At 35.1% G+C, this 20,213-nt stretch overlaps 5 protein-coding genes across 5 annotated transcripts; 2 read left to right on the plus strand and 3 right to left on the minus strand.

The window, feature by feature from the left end:
- Positions 1 to 1,411: 1,411 nt before the first annotated feature.
- On the minus strand, positions 1,412 to 2,953 carry SAPINGB_P000852 (uncharacterized protein; the record flags this gene model as incomplete). The annotated part of the gene is made up of 2 exons (XM_031995575.1): positions 1,412 to 2,757; positions 2,899 to 2,953. 2 exons carry the CDS (start codon positions 2,951 to 2,953, stop codon positions 1,412 to 1,414), a joined length of 1,401 nt encoding a protein of 466 aa, XP_031851466.1.
- A 537-nt stretch (positions 2,954 to 3,490) lies between these two features.
- On the plus strand, positions 3,491 to 5,673 carry SAPINGB_P000853 (uncharacterized protein; the record flags this gene model as incomplete). Its single annotated transcript, XM_031995576.1, has 4 exons — positions 3,491 to 3,529; positions 3,691 to 3,950; positions 4,012 to 4,183; positions 4,237 to 5,673. The coding sequence occupies 4 exons, from the start codon at positions 3,491 to 3,493 to the stop codon at positions 5,671 to 5,673; spliced, it is 1,908 nt and encodes a 635-aa protein (XP_031851467.1).
- Positions 5,674 to 5,859: 186 nt separating this feature from the next.
- On the minus strand, positions 5,860 to 11,709 carry SAPINGB_P000854 (uncharacterized protein; the record flags this gene model as incomplete). Its single annotated transcript, XM_031995577.1, has 4 exons — positions 5,860 to 10,947; positions 11,196 to 11,404; positions 11,466 to 11,527; positions 11,618 to 11,709. The coding sequence occupies 4 exons, from the start codon at positions 11,707 to 11,709 to the stop codon at positions 5,860 to 5,862; spliced, it is 5,451 nt and encodes a 1,816-aa protein (XP_031851468.1).
- A 908-nt stretch (positions 11,710 to 12,617) lies between these two features.
- On the plus strand, positions 12,618 to 13,043 carry SAPINGB_P000855 (uncharacterized protein; the record flags this gene model as incomplete). The annotated part of the gene is made up of 2 exons (XM_031995578.1): positions 12,618 to 12,670; positions 12,731 to 13,043. 2 exons carry the CDS (start codon positions 12,618 to 12,620, stop codon positions 13,041 to 13,043), a joined length of 366 nt encoding a protein of 121 aa, XP_031851469.1.
- A 451-nt stretch (positions 13,044 to 13,494) lies between these two features.
- Positions 13,495 to 16,409, minus strand: SAPINGB_P000856 (uncharacterized protein; the record flags this gene model as incomplete). The annotated part of the gene is made up of 3 exons (XM_031995579.1): positions 13,495 to 15,504; positions 15,553 to 15,774; positions 15,834 to 16,409. The coding sequence occupies 3 exons, from the start codon at positions 16,407 to 16,409 to the stop codon at positions 13,495 to 13,497; spliced, it is 2,808 nt and encodes a 935-aa protein (XP_031851470.1).
- Between the last annotated feature and the right edge of the window lie 3,804 nt (positions 16,410 to 20,213).

Below are 20,213 nucleotides of genomic sequence, written 5' to 3' on the forward strand. Positions count from 1 at the left end.
CATACTTCTCCAAGTTTTGTGGATTGAAGGTAACAAGAAAACATGAAAACATGAAAACATAAAAAAATTCATGCAAAAAAAGTTTTTTAACTCTATTTCATCCCTTAAAATCAGTTTTTCAATGAATAATCTGTTAGTACAAGATATATTATATATTATTTATCTATTTAATAGTTTTATTTTCCAAATCTTTCAAATTTTTGATCAAGTTCTATAGCCAATTTAAAATTGTGTCTCATACCAAAACCTCAACTGTCCAAGTAATAAGTTATTATATCCAATAGAGAGTGGATTAAGATGTCAGTTCGATTGAGTTTTTCGGATTGATATTTACATTCTAAGTCATCTCCAGCCACAAACAGATTTGGCCAATTTGCCTTTGAAAACATTTAAAATAATTAAGTCTTCGAAAATGTTGAAAATATGGCTAATTAGCCATATTTTATTTATAAATATTAATTTGATTAATCATGAAAAATAATTATTATAAAATTTCACATTAAACTTTTTTAAATTTTATAACAATTATAAATTATAAATTATAAGCTTACTTTCAACCTTTTCCTAAGGTTCGTAATATACAAACATTAAATATCCACATATTCAAATGAAAAATAAAACTTAACCCATTGATAAAATTACCGGTAAGTAATTTCGCTTATTTAATTTTTAAAAATTCATTTATCATAGAATAATAAAAGTTTCACAATATTCTGTTTTTGGTATGCTTTTAACTCCTATTTTGTAGTTAAATGAATTTTATTGTATTCTTAAAATGGAAATTTTTTTGGACATTTGCCACATAATTAAACCGAGACTTGTATTGATTTATTCATTATTCAATAAGCAACTGTCTTGAGATATATTCTTTTTCTAAATGACTGTTTTTAATGATTAATATTTTATTAAACGATATTATAAAATCGTAAATTAATTATTTTTTATTTGCGATTTCTAAAATTTCACTTTTTTCACGCCTTGCTTTTAATAAGACCCTTGGAAGTCTTAGTATGAATTTACTTATAAGTAAATTCAAATCTAATTAGATTTTTATTCAATTAAATGCCTTTTTCAACTGAAACCATTTCAGGAAAGATGGTATTTGGCTCAATTACCATATATATATGAATTTAGATTTTAGAAATTCTCCTAAATGAATATAGTTTTTTTATTAGTCAATTATAAAATTCATTTTTTTAAATTAATCCCTTAGAAAACTACCTTTTTCATGTTTTAATCGCAAAGGAATGTATAATTTCAAAAAAAATATATTCGAATTTATTTATGAACTTATTATTAAATAATATTAAACAAACAATTAAAGAAATAGAAATCAAATATTCACAGTACTGTTTCTAATAATTACAAACATCTAGATCATTCCTTAAGAATTTTTTGTATACGTAAAAGCTTAAGAGATAATCTTTTCAAGGTTCTCCAGTTGTGCAAGAACAGCAGATTTAGCAGTTCCACCGATAGCAGTTCGTCTTTCAACACTGGCCTCAAAGTCAAAGACTTTAAAAACATCCTCCTCAAAGCGACTGTCAATTGATTTGTACTGTTCCAAAGTCAATTGATCAATACCAGAAACGTTAGTGGATTCAGCAAGGTGAACAGCCTCACCAGAAATGTGATGAGTCTCTCTGAAAGGAACACCCTTGCGAACAAGATAATCTGCAAGATCAGTAGCAAGCATGTCCATAGTAAGAGCAGCCTGCATTTTTTCAGGAATAACTTTGAGAGTAGAAAGGACACCAGTAGCGATTTGAATTGAATGGCTGACAGTCACCAGATTGTCAAAAAGAGGCTCTTTATCTTCTTGCAAATCCTTATTGTAGGTAGAAGGAGTGGCTTTAAGAGACATCATGAAGCCAGCCAGATGACCAAAAGCACGACCACTCTTTCCACGAAGAAGCTCCAAAGAATCGGGGTTTTTCTTTTGAGGCATCAAACTACTACCAGTAGAGTAAGCGTCAGCGAGCTTAATAAAACCAAACTCAGCAGTGGAATAAATAATAAGATCCTCACTAAGCTTAGCAAGATGGTTAAGAACAAGGGATCCCCAAAACATTGTTTCGACCACAAAGTCACGGTCAGAAACAGCAGCAAGAGAGTTACCAATAATACCATCGAATTTAAGTTCATTGGCAATGTATTCGCGGTCAATTCCATAAGGATGACCAGCGAGAGCTCCTGAACCAAGAGGCGAGACGTTAACACGCTCAATAACCTGCTCTAAACGCTTAAGATCATTTGCAAGGAAAGTTGCATGAAGAGAAAGCCAGTGAGCCCATCTGATGGGCTGGGCACGTTGAAGATGGGTATAGCCAGGCATAAGAATCTCAATTTCTGAACGAGCACGATTAACAATGACTTGAATAAGAGCTCTAAGCTGGGTCTGAGTTTTAGTAAGCTCATCTCTAACATACAAACGCATGTCTGTAGCAACCTGATCGTTACGAGAGCGACCAGTATGGACCTTGCCAGCAATTCCCTTTCCAATCAACTCTCCGAGACGACGTTCGTTAGCGGTATGAATATCTTCGTCACCAGGCTTCTCAACAAAAGTGCCATTGGCCCATTCAGCATGAATGAGTTCGAGACCACGGTGAATTTCGGCGAGCTCCTCCTTGGTCAGGAGACCCAGTTTTTCAAGAGCGGATGTATAAACGCGGGTTCCCTCGAGGTCTGCAGCATACATCTTTTTGTCATAAGGAAGGGAGGCATTGTAAAGTTCCATAAGAGGATCAGTGGCACCTAGTGTAAAAAAAAAAAAAAAAGAAAAAAAAAGAAAAAAAAAGAATAAGATTAGCAATCTTATATTTATGTACAATCAATTGATAACTTTTTTCTGGGGGAACGAAGCAAATTCTTATCATGATAAATATGATTACATACCAGTAAAACGGCCACCCCAGAGTTTTGTTTCAGTAGGAGCGTCAGTAGAAGCCATTGTAACAAATCAATTGATAAAACAATAAAAAAATTATGACAGTTGAGGTAAAATATTTAGGCTATTATGAAAGATTTCGGTGGAAATGACGATGTTTATATAGTTGAATTGTCTAGTCCACGAAAATTCCTTTTTGGGTTGTTGTTGTTGAAAAAAATTTTAACTTTTTGCAGGTTTTTTTTTTTTTTTGGGAAGCGGTTATTCTGACTGAAGCTGTTACATATTTCACGGGGTTGTAATGAGAAATTTTAGAAGAATTCCATTTCATCCCTAACCCTAATTCTAGTAATACCCTGCGGCTTTTTCTATTCTTAGGACAGATTGATACCTATTTGTGTCTACGTCTCTATCTCCAGCCGTTAGGGGTCAGGTTTTTTTTTATTTCTGACTTTCTGCTCTCCTGTACTCCTCAACAATAAGTCTTTTTTCAGAAATCACCATCTTTGCCGCCCCTCGCTTTTCACTGCCGATAAACGACTTCACCAGGGATCTTGTTCTTTTTCGGTCAGTTTTTTTTTAACCCATTAAGCCATAAAAATGGCAGTATCTTTATCTTGGCCTATTTTGGGTGTGATAGTATGTTTGATTGACAGTCTTTCTTTTAATCACAAGGGCATTTCTGTCGATACGTTTAATCGGTTATCTGCTAAACTTTTCTTTCCCACTTTTTTTTTTTTTTTTTTTTTTTTTTTTGGAATTTTAAAGCTGATTTTTACTAATAAAACCTTTGGCTATAGATTCCTTGCATTTTGATTGCAGGGCTTGGTTATGGCGTTCACTTTTTTGTTTTGGTACCTACAGGCGAAAGCAAATGGAAACTCTTGAGTTTCCAGTTTGCTCTTACGATGATTTGGGTATCATATTATTTAGCTATACGAACACCACCAGGAAGCCCTCCATCAAACTTTTCACCTCCACCCGGCACAGTTCGACGATGGTGTTTTAAATGCAACGGATATAAGCCCGAAAGAACTCATCACTGTAAAACTTGCAAAAAGTATGTATATCAAACTTGTTTCGTTTATTTTGACAACATGCTGACTTATTTTTTTTTATAGATGCGTGACCAAAATGGATCATCATTGTCCTTGGACTTACAACTGTGTTGGATTTAATAACATGCCTCATTTTGTTCGTTTCCTATTTTGGGTTGATATCACCACTGGTTACGCTCTTTTTAGACTGATTAAACGGTGTATTGAATTTTATCGGCTTAGAAACATGCCTTCGGTGAGTGTTATATGTAATCAGTTTCGTATATGTTTTACTAACATTTTCTAAAGTATTTAATACCCAGTTCTGAAATACTCATGACAATACTTCTCACACCTGTTACCTTTTTTGTTTGTTTTACAGTTGGGCTACTTTCAATACGTGTTCTTATAAATGTCACAAATGGCTACACACAAATTGAAACATGGGAAGAGGAAAGATTAGCTTCAGCAAAAAGACGTGGTCTTATACCTCGAAACACTAGATTTCCTTATGATCTTGGAATATATACTAATCTTATAAATACCTTTGGTCCCATCTATACTTGGCCTTTGCCCTGGGGTCGGCCCACTATTCTTAACAGATCTGACAGTTCCAAAAACGCCATAAAGTTTGAGCGAAATGAAAGTGGATATGATGACGAGGGTAATGAACTTGCATGGCCCCCAGATGTCTTGACGGTAGATCCGTCACCAGAATATTTGGAGCAACTTAGCCAGCAGACTGAATTATTAGAGACCAATAATGAAGATGAAAATAAAGAAGAAAGAGAAGACACATCTAATCAATCAGAATACATCACGCAAACACACCATCGCAGAACAGGCTCTGATAATCATTCTAACGATTCGGTACCTATCACATTTGCACAAACAGCACAACTTCAGCAACAACAATATCAGAATAGAAATTCAATAGAAATGTCAAACATTCGAAACTTTTCTCAACCCCCACCATGGCTGGCCCAACAATATAACAGTTCTGATAATAGTCATAATATTATTCCATCATGGCGTCAGGCTAGTAATGGAGCTCCAAGAAGTAACAATGATTTTTATAGTCGTGAGCTATGGTCTACCTTTGAAGGAGAAAAATTATCCGACTATGGTGTTGACCTAGATTCCGAAGTTGATTTTTCTATTTACACTATGAATCGAAACAATTTAAACTCTCAACAACCTCACACTTCATCATCTAATCATGATCCAAGATTATTATCTCGTTACAATTTGCCTAATGCAAATTTGCAAACAACGTCAACACAAGAGTTAACAATAAATAAATTTCCAACAGACCAATTTAACAGAAGTGATGAACAGACATCAGTTGCAGAATCAATTGGCGCCTCATCTTCCGCAGCTCTTTCTCGTTCATCCAGTCCGCTTCTTCGACATTCTCCTAGCTCAAACTCGCCTTTAAACATGAAAAGTGTATCATTTTCCACTCTTAATGATGGAAATGGCATAAACTCTACATTACAATCACCAATTGACAGCATCGATTCCCGCATAGATCACAAAGATGATGGCCTTGAAGATGATGAAAACTTTCTTAGAGAATCATTGAGAAAATTCGAAAGTCGAGAAACCAAAATAGAGGGTTTGGGTGAAAGCACTTCAGGAAATACCAGTGTTACTGGCATTGGTTCCTACAACGAAGAAGATTTACCTTTAGCTAAGCTCCTTGTAATGAGAAGGCAGGAAAAGATCAAACTTAGAACTCAGTAATCGTAGCATAACCGGTTATGCTCCATATATATATGATGTTTAGGATCAAAAATTTAAAATAAAACTGACAAAAGCTAAGCGCTTAATCATTATAAATTGGGTGGATATTTTTTTATGTACTAAAGTTTAAATATAAAAAATTCAAATTAAATAAAAAATTAATTGTAATTACTAAAACGACAAATTTCAATCCATTGTAACATCACCATCTTTATCCTTCTTGGTATCATCTGTCTCTTTAGAATTAGTTGACAGTGGTGGTAATGTTGTCACATCTTTCTCATCCTGCTTTGATGCGACATCTTCCTTAGCTTCAGTCTTTTCTTCTCCCTCAGCATTTACAGGTTTTTCTGCAATTGTCTTAGAATCAGCTTCATCATTCAAAGATTTAGTGTCTTTTTCTTCTTCAATAATATTTGAACTGTCTTTCGTTGAAGCCAAGGTAGAAACAAGTGGATTTTCCACTAAAGGCTCCTTTAGAGTCTCTCCAGAGTCTGAAGATTTTACCTCACTTGACGATTTATCAAGCTGATTATCTGAAGAAGCCGATTGATTTGTGATTATATGATCAGATGCCTCCTTCAGTGGAACTTCCTCAGTTAATTCAGCAGGTTCTGAAGAAGTCTCCTTTTTATCACTTTTAATGGACTCCTTTTCTTTTTCCTGTGCAACTGGCTGTTCCAAATCTTGTTCCGATTTCTCCTTGAGATCACTTGTTGGTTTATCATCCTTGATATCCTCAGTTAATACGACGCGGTTAACTTGTAGCGAAGAAGCAGTGGGAATCACTGAGTCTGAGGGTTCTACCGCACTTCGAGTTAAATCTGCCGAAAAATTAGCAGAAGTACTACCAGAAACTCCAGAAACATCAGACATGGTAACATCGTTATCTTTTTGAGCAACACCTAAAGACCCAGGGTTTTGTTCATTGGTAGAAATATGGGTTTCAGTAGCATCGCCAGCGACTGCTGCAACAGCAATTGACGGTTGCTGAGTAATATCAGAAGGTTCTGTTGATACAGGAACTGAAGTTTCTGCAGGACCAGATGCCTTTGCAGCAGTAGCACTCACTAACAAGCTAGGATTATCATATTTCCAGGCATTGTAACGAGCAGTTGCATCAACAGCATCATGGGGTGGAAGATCTTTTTTCCATCCTTTCGGGCCTTGATACACTTCATGCCATTTGCTTTTTCTTTTTGCTTCAGCAGCATCCGAAGATGAATTAGAAGAGACTCCAACCTTACGCGTGAAATAATCGGCTGTATTAGGTTCGAAAAATAAGCGATATGTAGGAATCGAAACCCGAATGGCAAGTCCTTGATCTACAACATCAATAAAATCGCCATCATCTTCCTTCGTAACATCGGCATCTTGGCCTTCACTACCAGCCTCCTTATTTTCTTCTTCCTCTGTTTCGGGAATAGACTCGTCAGTAAGATTACGTTGCAAAAGAGGAACATGAACCTTATCCGCAGGAACGCCTTCTGTAGGTCCCGACATCAAATAAGAAGTGAGGTAATAATTCCACTCCTGTTGGGCAGATCTCTTGTGTTTCAGTGAAACATCATCCTGGCTCAAAAATTGGATGAGCATGTCTTTAGTCTTGTTATTCCATTCAATACGGAACATGTTTTCATCTGATCCCAAAACAGATTTGACACGCATTCTGTATAAAATTTGATCTTTAGTGGATGTAACAAGATTAGTTCGGTCATGCTCCCACAAAACTAATACATCAGACGATTTAGCATCAGAAACAATATTGTGGAGGTGCTTGACGATGGCTTGAGCAACTTTATCGACTGTGTAAAGCTTATAAGCACGGTTCCGGTAGGCTTGACGAATCGCCTCTTCGTACCATTGATGTTCCAAATCGCCTTCAATGAGACGTTCAACAAGATTGAGAAGCTGACCGTAGCAGTCCTTGCTATCAAATGATAATGCCATTTGAGCCATGCGATGATCATAAAGGTCTAGGTCAATGGCAAACTGAACATTTCTGCTGTTTGCAATTTCATTTGACACAATAGATTCAAACTGTTTGACTTCAGCAAGACGCTCATAGAGAATGACAATAAGTCTAATAAAGACATAAACGGTATTGTTAGCAAACAAATTAAATGTGTCCCGGGCTTTGCTTTCAAAAAGGTTTATCGAGGGATTAACGTGGTTTAGCCAAAGATCTCCAGCTCTATCAATAGGATCCTCTTCTTCTTCTTCAGCTTCTTCATCGTCTTCAGCATTACCAGAATCTTCGCGGAAGCGTTTAGCCTGCTTGGACTTTTTCAAAATGTCTCGGAGCATTTCTCCTGTTGTATCACGGGGTCGCTTTTTACTGGCAGAATTTCCGTTAGTGGATATACCATTGCTGCCTCCACTAGAAGTAGAAGAAATAGTGCCGTTGGTGACAGGAGATCTCACATCACCGTCAGCTGAAACATTGTCACCGTCAGTGGAAAGAGGAAGCATATCTTCTGGAAGTGAAAAAAACAGGCGAAGAAATGATTTGAAAAAAAATTCCATTCTCTCACGGTCGTTGCTAGAATATGTAGTTGCATGGCCTAAAAAGCACATAACAATTCTTACTAAATCCATAAGAACTGAATAATCGCCGACAGAATAAACAAGCTGTTCCTTGGGTTTGGCTTGAAGAGGGCTGATACGTTTATTAGATTGCTCAGTCTTGACGGTAGTGATTTCGGAAACAAGCTGGCGGGTAGTCAAATATTTCTTGTCTGTTTGTTTGAAAGTCAGACCGCGGTGATCTAATGACTTAAAAAAGACTTTTTGCTCAGTGTCACGCCAGACCTTGTTCCATTCACGATGGGCCCTCTTCCATTCTTCGTCCTTTTGTTTCATTCGTCGTAAAACAATAGGGACAGCAACAGCAGGAGTATCCCGAAGAGCTTCCACTACTTCCTTGTATCGGGCTTCGCCATAAATTTTTTTCAAAACTTTTTCATAAATGGTAGAAGTATGGCCGAGATTGGGAGGTAGTTTGAATGTCTCCTTTTCTTCTTCAGGCATGTTAGCAATGCGGCTGGCAAGAGTTTCAAGAGTTTGAATAGATCGGAGATTTGCTTCGATATAATAGTCATACTCGTGGCGTTCCTCTTCAACACGATGCATGATTTCTTCATATTGATTTTTACGATGAGCAACAAAACCCGCTTCTTCTGATGCCCAAACAGGGTGACCAACCCATTCATCATTTAGTACTTCCCAGCACATTTCATCACGGCCAGAACAAGGCATGTAAGGTTCCGACTTAGGTAAAAGGCGGTAAGAACGTCCATATGACCGACAAAGAGATAACTCAAGATAATGTTTTTTGTATGGAATGTTTTCAATGTGGAGAGGCTTGCCATCATACTTGACAAAATCCTTAAACCATCCCATGAGTTCACGATTACCACCCAAAAAACCCTCAACACGTTCAACCAGCAAGTTCTTGTCAATAATACGCTGTGAAAAAAGATTCAAAACTTTTAAAAACTCATTATAGGTGTACTTGTTAGCAATAAATCGCTTTGCTTTGTCAAAGAATGTAATCTCCTCCATTAAAACAGCATTTGCACCTTCTCCAGTGAGTTGGTTACCACCAGAAATTGGCTCGGGAATAACCGGAACCAATGTAGGGCTTGGAGGAGCATCGCTTCGGTTTCGAGACTTCTTCAGAATCTGGCCACGAGAGTTAGGAACTTGATTAGGAACATCATATCCATGGGCATGGTGCAAATGCTGTTGCTGTTGCTGTTGGATTTGTTGAACCTGCTGTTGATACATTGCGTTTTCATTGTATTGCACATTATTTGTGCCGCTTGAATTAGCAGCCGCACCCCTTTTTTTGCGCTCACCTCTACCAGCAGGAGTTGATTGTGCCGAAGGGGGAGGTGCAACCATACCCACAGACATAGGATGGCCATGAGTTCCACTTAAAGGAGTGCCATTGTTTTGAATTCCCGACCCTGCAATATTTGGAGGGGAAAAGTTTCCAACAGGAGGAAGACGCAAATTATCTACCCCAGGACCAATCATATGTTGCTGCTGTTGTTGTTGCTGCTGCTGCTGCTGCTGTTGCTGCTGCTGCTGTTGCTGCTGCTGCTGTTGCTGTTGCTGCTGCTGTTGCTGTTGCTGCTGCTGTTGCTGCTGTTGCTGCTGTTGCTGTTGCTGTTGCTGTTGCTGTTGCTGTTGCTGCTGTTGCTGTTGCTGTTGCTGTTGCTGTTGCTGCTGCTGCTGCTGTTGCTGCTGCTGTTGCTGCTGCTGTTGAGAGGGGGGTGGAAGATGAGATGGCTGTTGGGGTGGAGGAAGAACATGTTGCGAAGGCTGTTGAGGAGGAGGAAGACCTTGTTGTGGTTGCGACATATCTGGAAGAAATTGCTTGAAGTCTTCCAGAAGATCCGGAGCATCATGGAAAAGCTGAGTGACTTGAACGTAAACTTCATTAATTTGAAGTTGTTCACGGTGATAAGTTTGAAGAATTTCCAAAAATGTATTGTAAATATCAGGTTGGTTAGCAAACCGCGTCTTGATTTTGTTAACATAGCTAATAGCATAATTAAACTCCACTGGGTCACCCGGACGTCTGTAATCAGACCCAGAAGCAGGTGAACCACCAGAATTGGTTTGAGGAACAGAGACAGAAACAGATGGAGGACCCTGTTGAGCTTCAGCAGGTTCTATTGACGGGTTCATAGCAGCACCAGGTGTACCATTGACTGGAATGTTTCTATTTCCGGAAATTCCGCCATACCCAGGATATGGCTCTTGAGAAATTGGATGCTGTTGAGTAGGAGATTGCTGAACAGCAGCAGGTTGCCACTGGTTATCATATGTGACACTAGATTCTTCATTTGGTTGAGAAGTAGTTCCTCTAGGAGTAGTCACTCTTATAGGGTTGGGGTCTGAAGGATCCAAAGAACACTCAATACGATAACCAGGAGGCAAAAATGTATTGAAGCCTTGTATAAGATTATTGTGGCCTCTAAACAAAGTAGAAACACGAGAAATGACACCGGGTGTATCAATATTTTGACTCTTAAATTCTTTCATGATATCCAAAAATCGGTTATAAACGTCGGGTTGAGTTTCAAACTGTCCTTTAACTTGATCCAAATACGATAGTGCGTCTTTTACATTCAATGGACGATAAGCAGACATAGACTGAGAAGCCGAGCCCTGAGGTTGTGATTGCTGGGGAGGAGGAGATGTCATCTGCTGATGCTGAAGATGGGGAGGCACAGTATTTATACTAGAGCTTTCCTGCGAATTCTTGTTGAGTGTTGTGTTAGCTTTAAGAAAAAAATAAATAAATGAAAAGAAAGTAAATTTTCTAGGGTGACATGAATTTATGTTATTTTTTGAGAAGCCAGCCACTCAAAATAAATTAGAATCCATGCAAAAACTATCGGGCATTTAAGACAAAAGCCCGTTCAACTGTGATTTTTGTTTACAACATGTAAACAAAATAAAGAAAGTGCTACCAAGCAAGTTTTGATAAAAATTTGTTGTTTACTTACCGGTATACCCGTAGGAGGCGGATAATAGTGTTGGCCAGGTTGGCCAAGAGGTTGAGAAGGCTGTTGAGCTTGAGAAGATCCTGAAGCCTGAGCACCATTGACGGCTGAAGAAGTGGCACCTGCTGCAGAATTAGATGGTGCACCAGAAACATTTGATATTCCCGGAAGTGATGGAAGGGAGTTATAGTACTGAGAAGGTTGACTTGTCGCTAAAATATTAAGAATGTTAAAAGCGATATCTTAAAAAATAAAAAATAAAATTATACTGACATGGACCAGTTTGGTGGGTCAAAGAAGACGGAGGTGGAAGAACCGTATGGCCTTGTTGTTGACTGTAGATATAACATTGAAACGAGTTGGTTAGTTGAACTTGATATTTATTTAAAAAAGATAACAAAACGCCACAGCATGAAAATACGTACATGAAGCCTTGGTGACGATGAGGTTGTTTATCTGATGGCTCCTGAGCTGAAGCCCCTGGATTAGACCAGTGGTCCTGTTGTTGACTGGCCATACTGAAAAGATGAAATTTTCACTTGTTGTTTAGACCTGTTTTGACTTGTTTTTGTTATGTTTTTTTTTCTCTTTATTTTTTTCTCTTCGTTTTGAAAATTTTTATTGTTAATGCGTCTTGGTTCAAAAAGAAACAATCGAAAATGCTTCTCCTTTTCAGTCCGTTTCAAATTCAATCGGAAAAAAAAATTGAAAGGATGGAGATCCCAAATCCAAGAGTTTTTATAAACTGCAAGTAGTGGGGAGGGGTGGGTAAAAAAAAAAAAAAAAAAAAAGAAGAAAAAGAAAAAGGGAGAGAAAAAAACCAGCGTAAAAAAGTTTTATGTTCTCTATTGAGTATGCCTTGACACAGATCCTTTATATATATTTTGCAACGCGTAACTTATTTTCAATTTGACACTGATCAAAAAAAAAAAAAAAAAAATAGTACCATGAACAAGAGTAGTTCTAAGATATGAATATATATATATATATGAAGATATCAATATTCTTATTAAAAAAAAAAAAAATTATAAAGAAACCTAATAATGTGAATGACCTTTGCTTTTATTTTAATGAGCGGATTGTTTAAACCTAGCAAAACGCGTGTGTATTGGTGAGTCTCTGCGCGCCTCACATAGGAGCCCCGATGGGCACTAATGCAAGGCTAAAAAAATATAATATTTGTCATGATAGTGTAATCATTATGTAACATGTTACTACATTGTGTAACACCTTTTTAAATCTGTTATTATGTTCTATTTATTTTTTTTTTATTTCATTTTTTTTATGGTATATTTTTTTTATATTTTTATTTTTCCAAACACAAAAATGTCACGAACGCCATCTGTCGCGTTTTGTTCTTATTTTTTCTATAAACCTTGAATTTTTCATCCACATTTTTTTTTAATATACAAGTGTCATTTCAACATGAATGCCCCTGATAGATTTGAGCTCTTTATATTACCCGAGGGTGTTTCTAAGTACGCATATTTTTTATTTTATTTTATTACAACTACAAGTTTTTGCTAACTCACCACAAGAATTGAAATATCTCCAGATCCGCGTATGCCTAATGCTGCTATTATAAAATTTGAACGTGAAGATCATACCCTGGGTAATCTCTTGCGCTCCCAGCTTTTACAAGACTCCCGTGTTCTTTTTGCAGCTTACAAGGTTCCTCATCCTTTATTCCCAAATTTTTTAATGCGAATTCAAACAGAAGAAGGATACTCCCCTAAAGAAGCTCTGAAAAATGCATGTCAAGCTGTTATTCATCAGCTTGGCTTACTTTCAAAAAGATTCAAAGAAGAGTGGGATCTTAAGGCTATGATTGGTGAGCCTGAGGAAATATAACGTTTGAGAATGATATAAAAGAAAATCCAAGTTTTTTTATCCCTCTTACAATAATAATTGAGTTTTTGCATCAATACCCTGGTTCTCATCCCTGTGTCTACTGAACGTAGCAATTTTTGTATTATAACTCACCAATATATGCCCTATTCACGACCTAATACTGCGAAAATACAATTATTAATTTAAAATCAGTTCTATAGATATTTCTATATGTTTTTATTATTACATGGAAAAACTAATTCGTCACAAAATATGGCTTAATCATTAGAGGGTATTCTTTTGAATTTCACAAAAAATGTGAGATTGATGCATTTAATAATTATGTCGTTAGCTGTCATAAAAAAAAGTTAATAATAATGTGTGAAAAAAAAAGTCTTTGAAGGGCCTTCAACTTCTTTTAAGTAACTGTTTTTTATAAAAGAAGTTGATTAGAATAATTTTAGTCAAGTAACTAGCCCATCACGCTTTCTTTGAGTTCACGTTTGCACATTGCCATCTTCCCTTTGATAAAATTAAATATCAAGTCATCTTGTACCAAACGATTGTACAAGCTTTGGCAGCATACGTGATATTGAGGTGTTCCTACACTATTGATGCTATTTTCCTCGTCTCCTCCGTTCATGTATTGCAAATCCTGGAGCCCCAAATAATGTATTTGATCTGAATCAATAATTGCAACACCCTCTCCATGAGCAAGAAAAACAAACTTTGTGTGATCAGAAAAGTTAACTTGACAGTCACCATTGGATAGTTGAAACATAAATGAATCTCCTAAACGAGAGAAATCATACAGATATATAGTGGATTCAGCTGGTCCAAGAGGTGGATTAAAGTTGTCTTCATTAGGATCAAAAGATGAATTATGATGCTGTGGAATATCACTATTTTGCAGGGATTGTTTTCCACAGTCAATGCATGTAGTGTTTCGGTCACCACATTCACGAAGGTTTTTATCCATGTATGAATGCATAGAAGTTGCCAATGCAAGCTGCTTTGATTCATTTGATCGAAGTTGTTGGCCTGGGATATTATGAACTCTTTGAAGAACCATCTGCTTCAAATTGCGGCTATAATGAATCATATCTAACGATCCGCTATAAGTGTTAAGTTGAATTGTCGAACTGTCTGGCCGTAAAACACCTGCCATTCCATTCGCAAGTTCATATCCAATTCCGTATTTGTTTGAATAATCAACCCACTTAGTAATGTAAGTCACCATTGGAGCGGGGATCCCATGAGTAGAAGCAACTATAAACTCTCGACCAGGATTCGTAATAAGATTATTGAGATTATTAAGGCCTACCCCAAAAACATCATAAGGGTGTGGAACGTCAACAAAATCAAAATTAACCACAGTGACACCATTTTCATAAGTTACATTATTTGTTGGTTCTGGTGCTGTGAGACCGTCAGAGCCGTTTCGATAGTTTATTATGGCATACTGATCGGTAGCAATATGTTGTTGTTTCTGTTGCGGCTGGCTTTGCTGGTTTTGCTGATTCTGATGCTGATTTTGTTGTGAATAAAGTTGTTCTTGTTGTATGTGTTTTCCATCATGAATACTGTTGGTATTATAAGTGTTTTTATTAATGATACCAGTCATCGACTTTCCAAGCTCTTCACCACCTCGTTCCACTCGTCCGTAGTTATTGGTATGAACCATAACCATTTTGTACTTGTCTTTAGTAGTTGCTGGAGAAATAGAGCTTGGTAATATGCCATTATCTGGAACTGAGATATTGTTATTCCTACTTTCATCAGAAAGAACGTCCAAAACAGTCTTTCCAGTTTTTGGTCGGTGTTTAAAAGTGCGATCTATTAGCCGTGTTTTAATCATGCATTCAATAAAATTGTGCTCGGCAATTCGAAAGTCCATTGGAATAAAATGTGTAGGAACAGTAGTAATAATTGAAGGATCTAATGCCTCGGGAAATTCTCCAAAAAAAAATGGATGTTCCATTATCCGGTCAAGAGAAGGTCTTTTTTCGGGATCAAATGTCAATAACGACATGATCAAATTTTTAGCTTCATCAGAAACAGTTCTGTTTTCTGGAAATGTGTAATCAATTCGTTTGATTCGATCATAAATTGCTTCCACATTTTTTGACTGAAATGGAGGCTTTCCAAAAAGCATAACGTAAAGAATAATGCCAATCGACCAAATGTCAACTTCGTAGCTATGACCTTTGTCCTTACCAAAAAGAACTTCAGGAGCTATATAGTTAGGTGTGCCACAAATGGTTTTCTTCCGATCAGTTTTAGAGTCAAGAAGAGCTGCCAATCCAAAATCACCTATTTTAACATTCATATCACCATCAAGAAATATATTCCCAAGTTTTAAATCTCTGTGGATAACGCCAATGTCATGCATGTACTTAACAGCTCCAACGATTTGGGTGATATAAAATCTGCATTCAGGTTCAGTAAGGGACCCCCGCTTACGAATCAGATCCATAAGAGACTATAATGTTTGTTAGAAATATAAGAGAAAAAAAAGGGAAAAACTTACACTATTGGGGCACATTTCCAGTAAAATATAGACATTTAAATCATCTTCAAAGCCATCGATATATTGGACAATGTTTGGATGTCGAAGAAGCTGGTGGATTTTTATTTCAGCGACGATTTTTGCTCTACTCTTTTCGGTCGTAAGAGAAGCCTTTGCTACGGTTTTTGCTGCATATATTTGTCCAGACTGATCCTTAACTTGAAAGCATCTTGCAAAACCACCCTATAATAATTTTGTTAGAAAAAAAAAGTTCATTGTAAGTCATTTAAGGTTATACTTACAGCACCAAGACATAGACCACGCTTAAAGCTTTTATTCTTCTTTGGGTTTTTAATAGTAGAAGGTGGGGTCTTGCAGAGCGAAGAAAGTTTTTCTTTATCCTTCTTTTTTTCCTTCTTCTTGGGCTTAGGAGTAACATTTTCGCTATTTGTCGGTTGAATATTTTGTTGTTCTGGAGCCGAAACAGGAATTGGAGCCGGATACAGCGGTGCCGGGATTGGTAATGGAATCGAAGCAGGAAATGACTGGATAGGCTGAGAAGGTAGTGGTGCTGGATATAGAGGAGCTCGTTCAAATGTCTCAGGGTTGTCATAATGAATATCATACATTTTAACGTCTTTAGATGGAGATGCAGGAGGTGCAATTTGAGTTTGGTTTGTGTCTATGAATGCGTTTCGCAGATTATTTCGTTCAGAAAGAGGTTGAATTTGCTTTTGCAAGACAGTTGGATCATTGTTTTCAACTTGATAAGTGGGAATAGAAGGGAACTTAGAAATGTTAAGTGTCGGATCAGTATTAGAATTTCTTCTGTTTAAATCCAATTGTTTGACACTTTGAAGAGGGTATCGTGCAGACATTGTGCAAGAAAAAAAAGGAATTTTAATGCCACCTTTTTATGAGTGCGTTGAATATCCAGTATTTTTATAAGAAGTTTTTAAAAAAAATTTTAAATAAAAAATATTCTGGATATTTAGATTTTATAACAGCGATGTTGTGTTGGAAAAGGTTGTTTATGGGTGTGAAGAAATCAAAACAATCGATAACCTGCATACTTTAAGATGACCACTGTGTATTTATCTTCCATGTTTACTTTTTGTTTGTTGTTTGTTTGTTTGTTTGTTCATTTCTTTATTTATTTATTTGTTTGTTTATTTACTTATTTATTTATTTATTTAATTATTTTCTTCAAATGTCACTACAGCAACTAGATTTTAAATTTGTTACAATATTTTGCTACTTGTTTTTAATTTATTACTGCATTTTATGTAACAATCTTGTAATATAACAACTTTGTAACTATTCATAATCTTAGCTCCTGCTTAGGAGACCTGTTTTTCGCATGTAAGCTTTTTCAAACATAGTCAATATCTTGAAAAGGTTCAACACATAAGTGAAAGGGGTTCTTAAGAGAGAAAAGAGTAACATTAATAATTCAAGATATATTTGGTTTTTTTTTTTTTTTTTTTTTTCCAATTTTAAAAAGCAGATTTTAAGACTTGATATAATTTTTTATGAACTTCTGATTAAGAAATTCAATGGTTTGAAAACAATATTCACCACGTTATCCTTAGCTATTGCCTAACCTTTATTAGTTATTGTTACCATGATTTCATCTAAGTAGTTATTATATTTAAAACTAAAAAAAATGCTTAAACTGTAATTTTTTTTGGTTAATTTGTCTTTCAGATCATCTAAATAACTGTACAGAGAAAGAGCTAAAAAGTTCTTACCAACACTAATTAGTCATTTTTTTTAGATTCCATTTCCATTTGCCGGAATCTTCTTTCTTTATTCTTCATGTCTCTTTCTCCTTTTAAGACTGTCTATCTATATACGATCGGGCTGGCTTGAAGCTATTTTAAATGAGACGCTATACAAAAAGATGTACCCGAAGACCCGGTTAGAAACTATTCGGGTACGGAAGGCAGCTTGGAAACATCTCTTACAAGGGGAAGCCTCTTCTTGGACAGAATAAATTTCTGGACACAAAAAGATGGCTAAATTTAAAAGAAGAGAATGAATATAAAGAAGAAGACGACAACAGGAAATGAAATCTTAAATAATTGACTAATTTTTAGCGTTGGAATCAACTTTTGAGCTTTTCCTTTATACTATATCCACATAATCTTTTTATTCAGTTTCTTTTAGACAGATAGCAGCACCGCCATAAAAAAAAAATACGAAATCTAATAGCTGGGCGTTTTTTTTCAACAGTATTAAGACATTAGCTTTCCTAAAATGTAGTATCAAACCTATGCATAGGTTTCCATGGATTGTTGAGTTATCATACAACACAAGCAGCATTTAAGCGCAATCAACTACCAATGGGAATCAAGAAGCAATATATTCAAACTTTTTTTGTTCTCAAAAGGCTTTTCTCAATTGGGTGCTGGTAAGTCAATGTGATTTTTCATATTTACATATGCTTGAAAATAAATTCAATTTCTAGTTATCGGAAAAATTTTTTTTCATGACGTTTTGTGCAGCCACAGTTCCTTTGGCTACAAGTATTTCCAAATGTAAATTGAATCCAAAAATGTGTTCATAAGATAAAAAAAAATTAATGGCATAAATGCATCTGACGATAATCGATTTATGCCATGCTGAAACTTATTTTGGAAAGTCATTACAATGTGATGATGTAATTTGTTTTTTTTTTTTTTTTTTTTTTTGAAAATGTCTGCTTCTGCAGGGCTAGTACCACAAGCCTTTTTAAGAAAAAAAAATAACAAAAAACAAAAACAAAAAAACTCATTCCATTTGTAGTTAAGGACTTTTTTTTTTAATTATTTCCATTTGACCCTCAAACTAAATCACTTAAGCCGCCTATCACCTTGAAATATAAAATTTATTAGGTTTTTCTATCATAAAGATGAAATTATCAAATGCCAGTTCATTTTTTAAACACTGCCTCGTCTGTAAAGACGACAATCGGTTTAAATTAATTGGGATCAGTCATTTAAAATATTCACTTTAGTCTAACAAAATATTTATTTTGAAAAAAAAAAAAAAATAACTTATTTAAATAAAAAATATCAAAAGAATTTTCCAAACATGAAATAAAATTATAATCTAGACTAGATATAACTTGTTATCGTTTTTTTTTTTTGTATGGTAAAACATGGATATTACTATGTTCTGTGCATATTGTAAATCATAAAACTTATTTTTGTTGTATTTTAAGTATTTTGAGCATGTGTTTAAGAAGCTTGTTATTATTTTTATTATTATTATTATTATTATTATTTATCTCATATAATCCGGTAGGTACCTTTACTTTCAAAGCCAAGTTTAGTGTATGAAGCCTTTTTACTACATTTGGAAAGCGTGGAGTTAGAGAAAAGTGACTTTCATTGGTCACAATAGGTCTAGATTTTAAATAGACTTCGTACCTAGCGCCTCGCGCTTTACGCTTCACGGTATGCACATTGCTCACATATGATGCGATTAATTCCTAATCCTTATTCAAGCAAATGATGCAGATGTCCCACAACTAAACATATCCTTCCCCCTTCAATAGCCATTCCATTATAAGGTCTAAAACCGCATCCCCCCAAAAAAGCTCCAAACATTGAAATCCAAAAAGACAGATGCCCTTCAAGCTTTTATCCACATCAACATCACCAACGAAAATTTTTTTTTGTATCATTCACATGTAATTATACAAAAGACCAATTAAATGGAATATCTTGCTATTATTATTACTAAAAGTAGTTGCGGGATTTTATTTCAAGTTTGAACAAAATACGTTTTCATAAAGCCTTTTCTTCATATTCATTTAATCCTTGTAACAACAAAAACTGTTGAGCTTAGTTAGTACTGTCAACCTAAAATTTTTTTTTTTTTACATGACATCACTCTATTTCAACTAAGTAACCCCTAACAAAAAAAAGGTTCGCCTTAATAATAATCCGTTTTTTTTTGTTAAAAAAATTAATATTTGTTGAGAACAAGTTAAAACTTTGTTTTGGAAAATTTTTATAAAATCCTTATAAAAAAATATTCAAAAATTTTAATAACTTATATTCATTATGGAGAAATATGTTTTATGGTAAACCAATTAATTTTTTTAAAGAAGCAAAAAGCAAAAACTAAAAAGCAAATATTTCACAAAAAGTAGATTCATTTTCATATATTTTTGAATAAAAAAATTATAATGTTTAGATGGACATTATTATCATTAGTGGGGCAATGGAAAAAATGTACCTATGAAAATGAAGAATTTATTTAATTTTTTTTTATTGTAACCAAGCTTTTTTTTTTTTTTTTTTTTTTTTTTTTCAAAGAAAAAATAAATAAAAATTGTTTGGAAGTTTAAAAGCATACAGTAGCATAGCCCCTAAAATTTTAATATAGGGGCATATCATAAATCTAAATTATTTTTTTTAATATGGGCACATGCCTTCTACTCACACATCTTTATTCAAAAACAAATAGTACAAATAAAAAAAAATTAGGAGTGAGCGATTTTGAAAACCATTATGTAGAAATGTCCATGTAAATTGTTTAATAGAAATACTGAAATTCAAAAAAAAAAAAAAAGAGAGAAACTATATAAAGTCCCAAAATTTTTCAATCTTTGAAATTTATTTCTATACACAATACATTCATACATTTCTATCAGTGGTAATCTTTATTAAATCTACTCATTAATTCGACCC

The sequence above is a fragment of the Magnusiomyces paraingens genome (genome assembly GCF_902498895.1).
Source record: "Magnusiomyces paraingens strain CBS 517.90 genome assembly, contig: contig1, whole genome shotgun sequence".
Lineage (NCBI taxonomy): Eukaryota > Fungi > Ascomycota > Dipodascomycetes > Dipodascales > Dipodascaceae > Magnusiomyces > Magnusiomyces paraingens.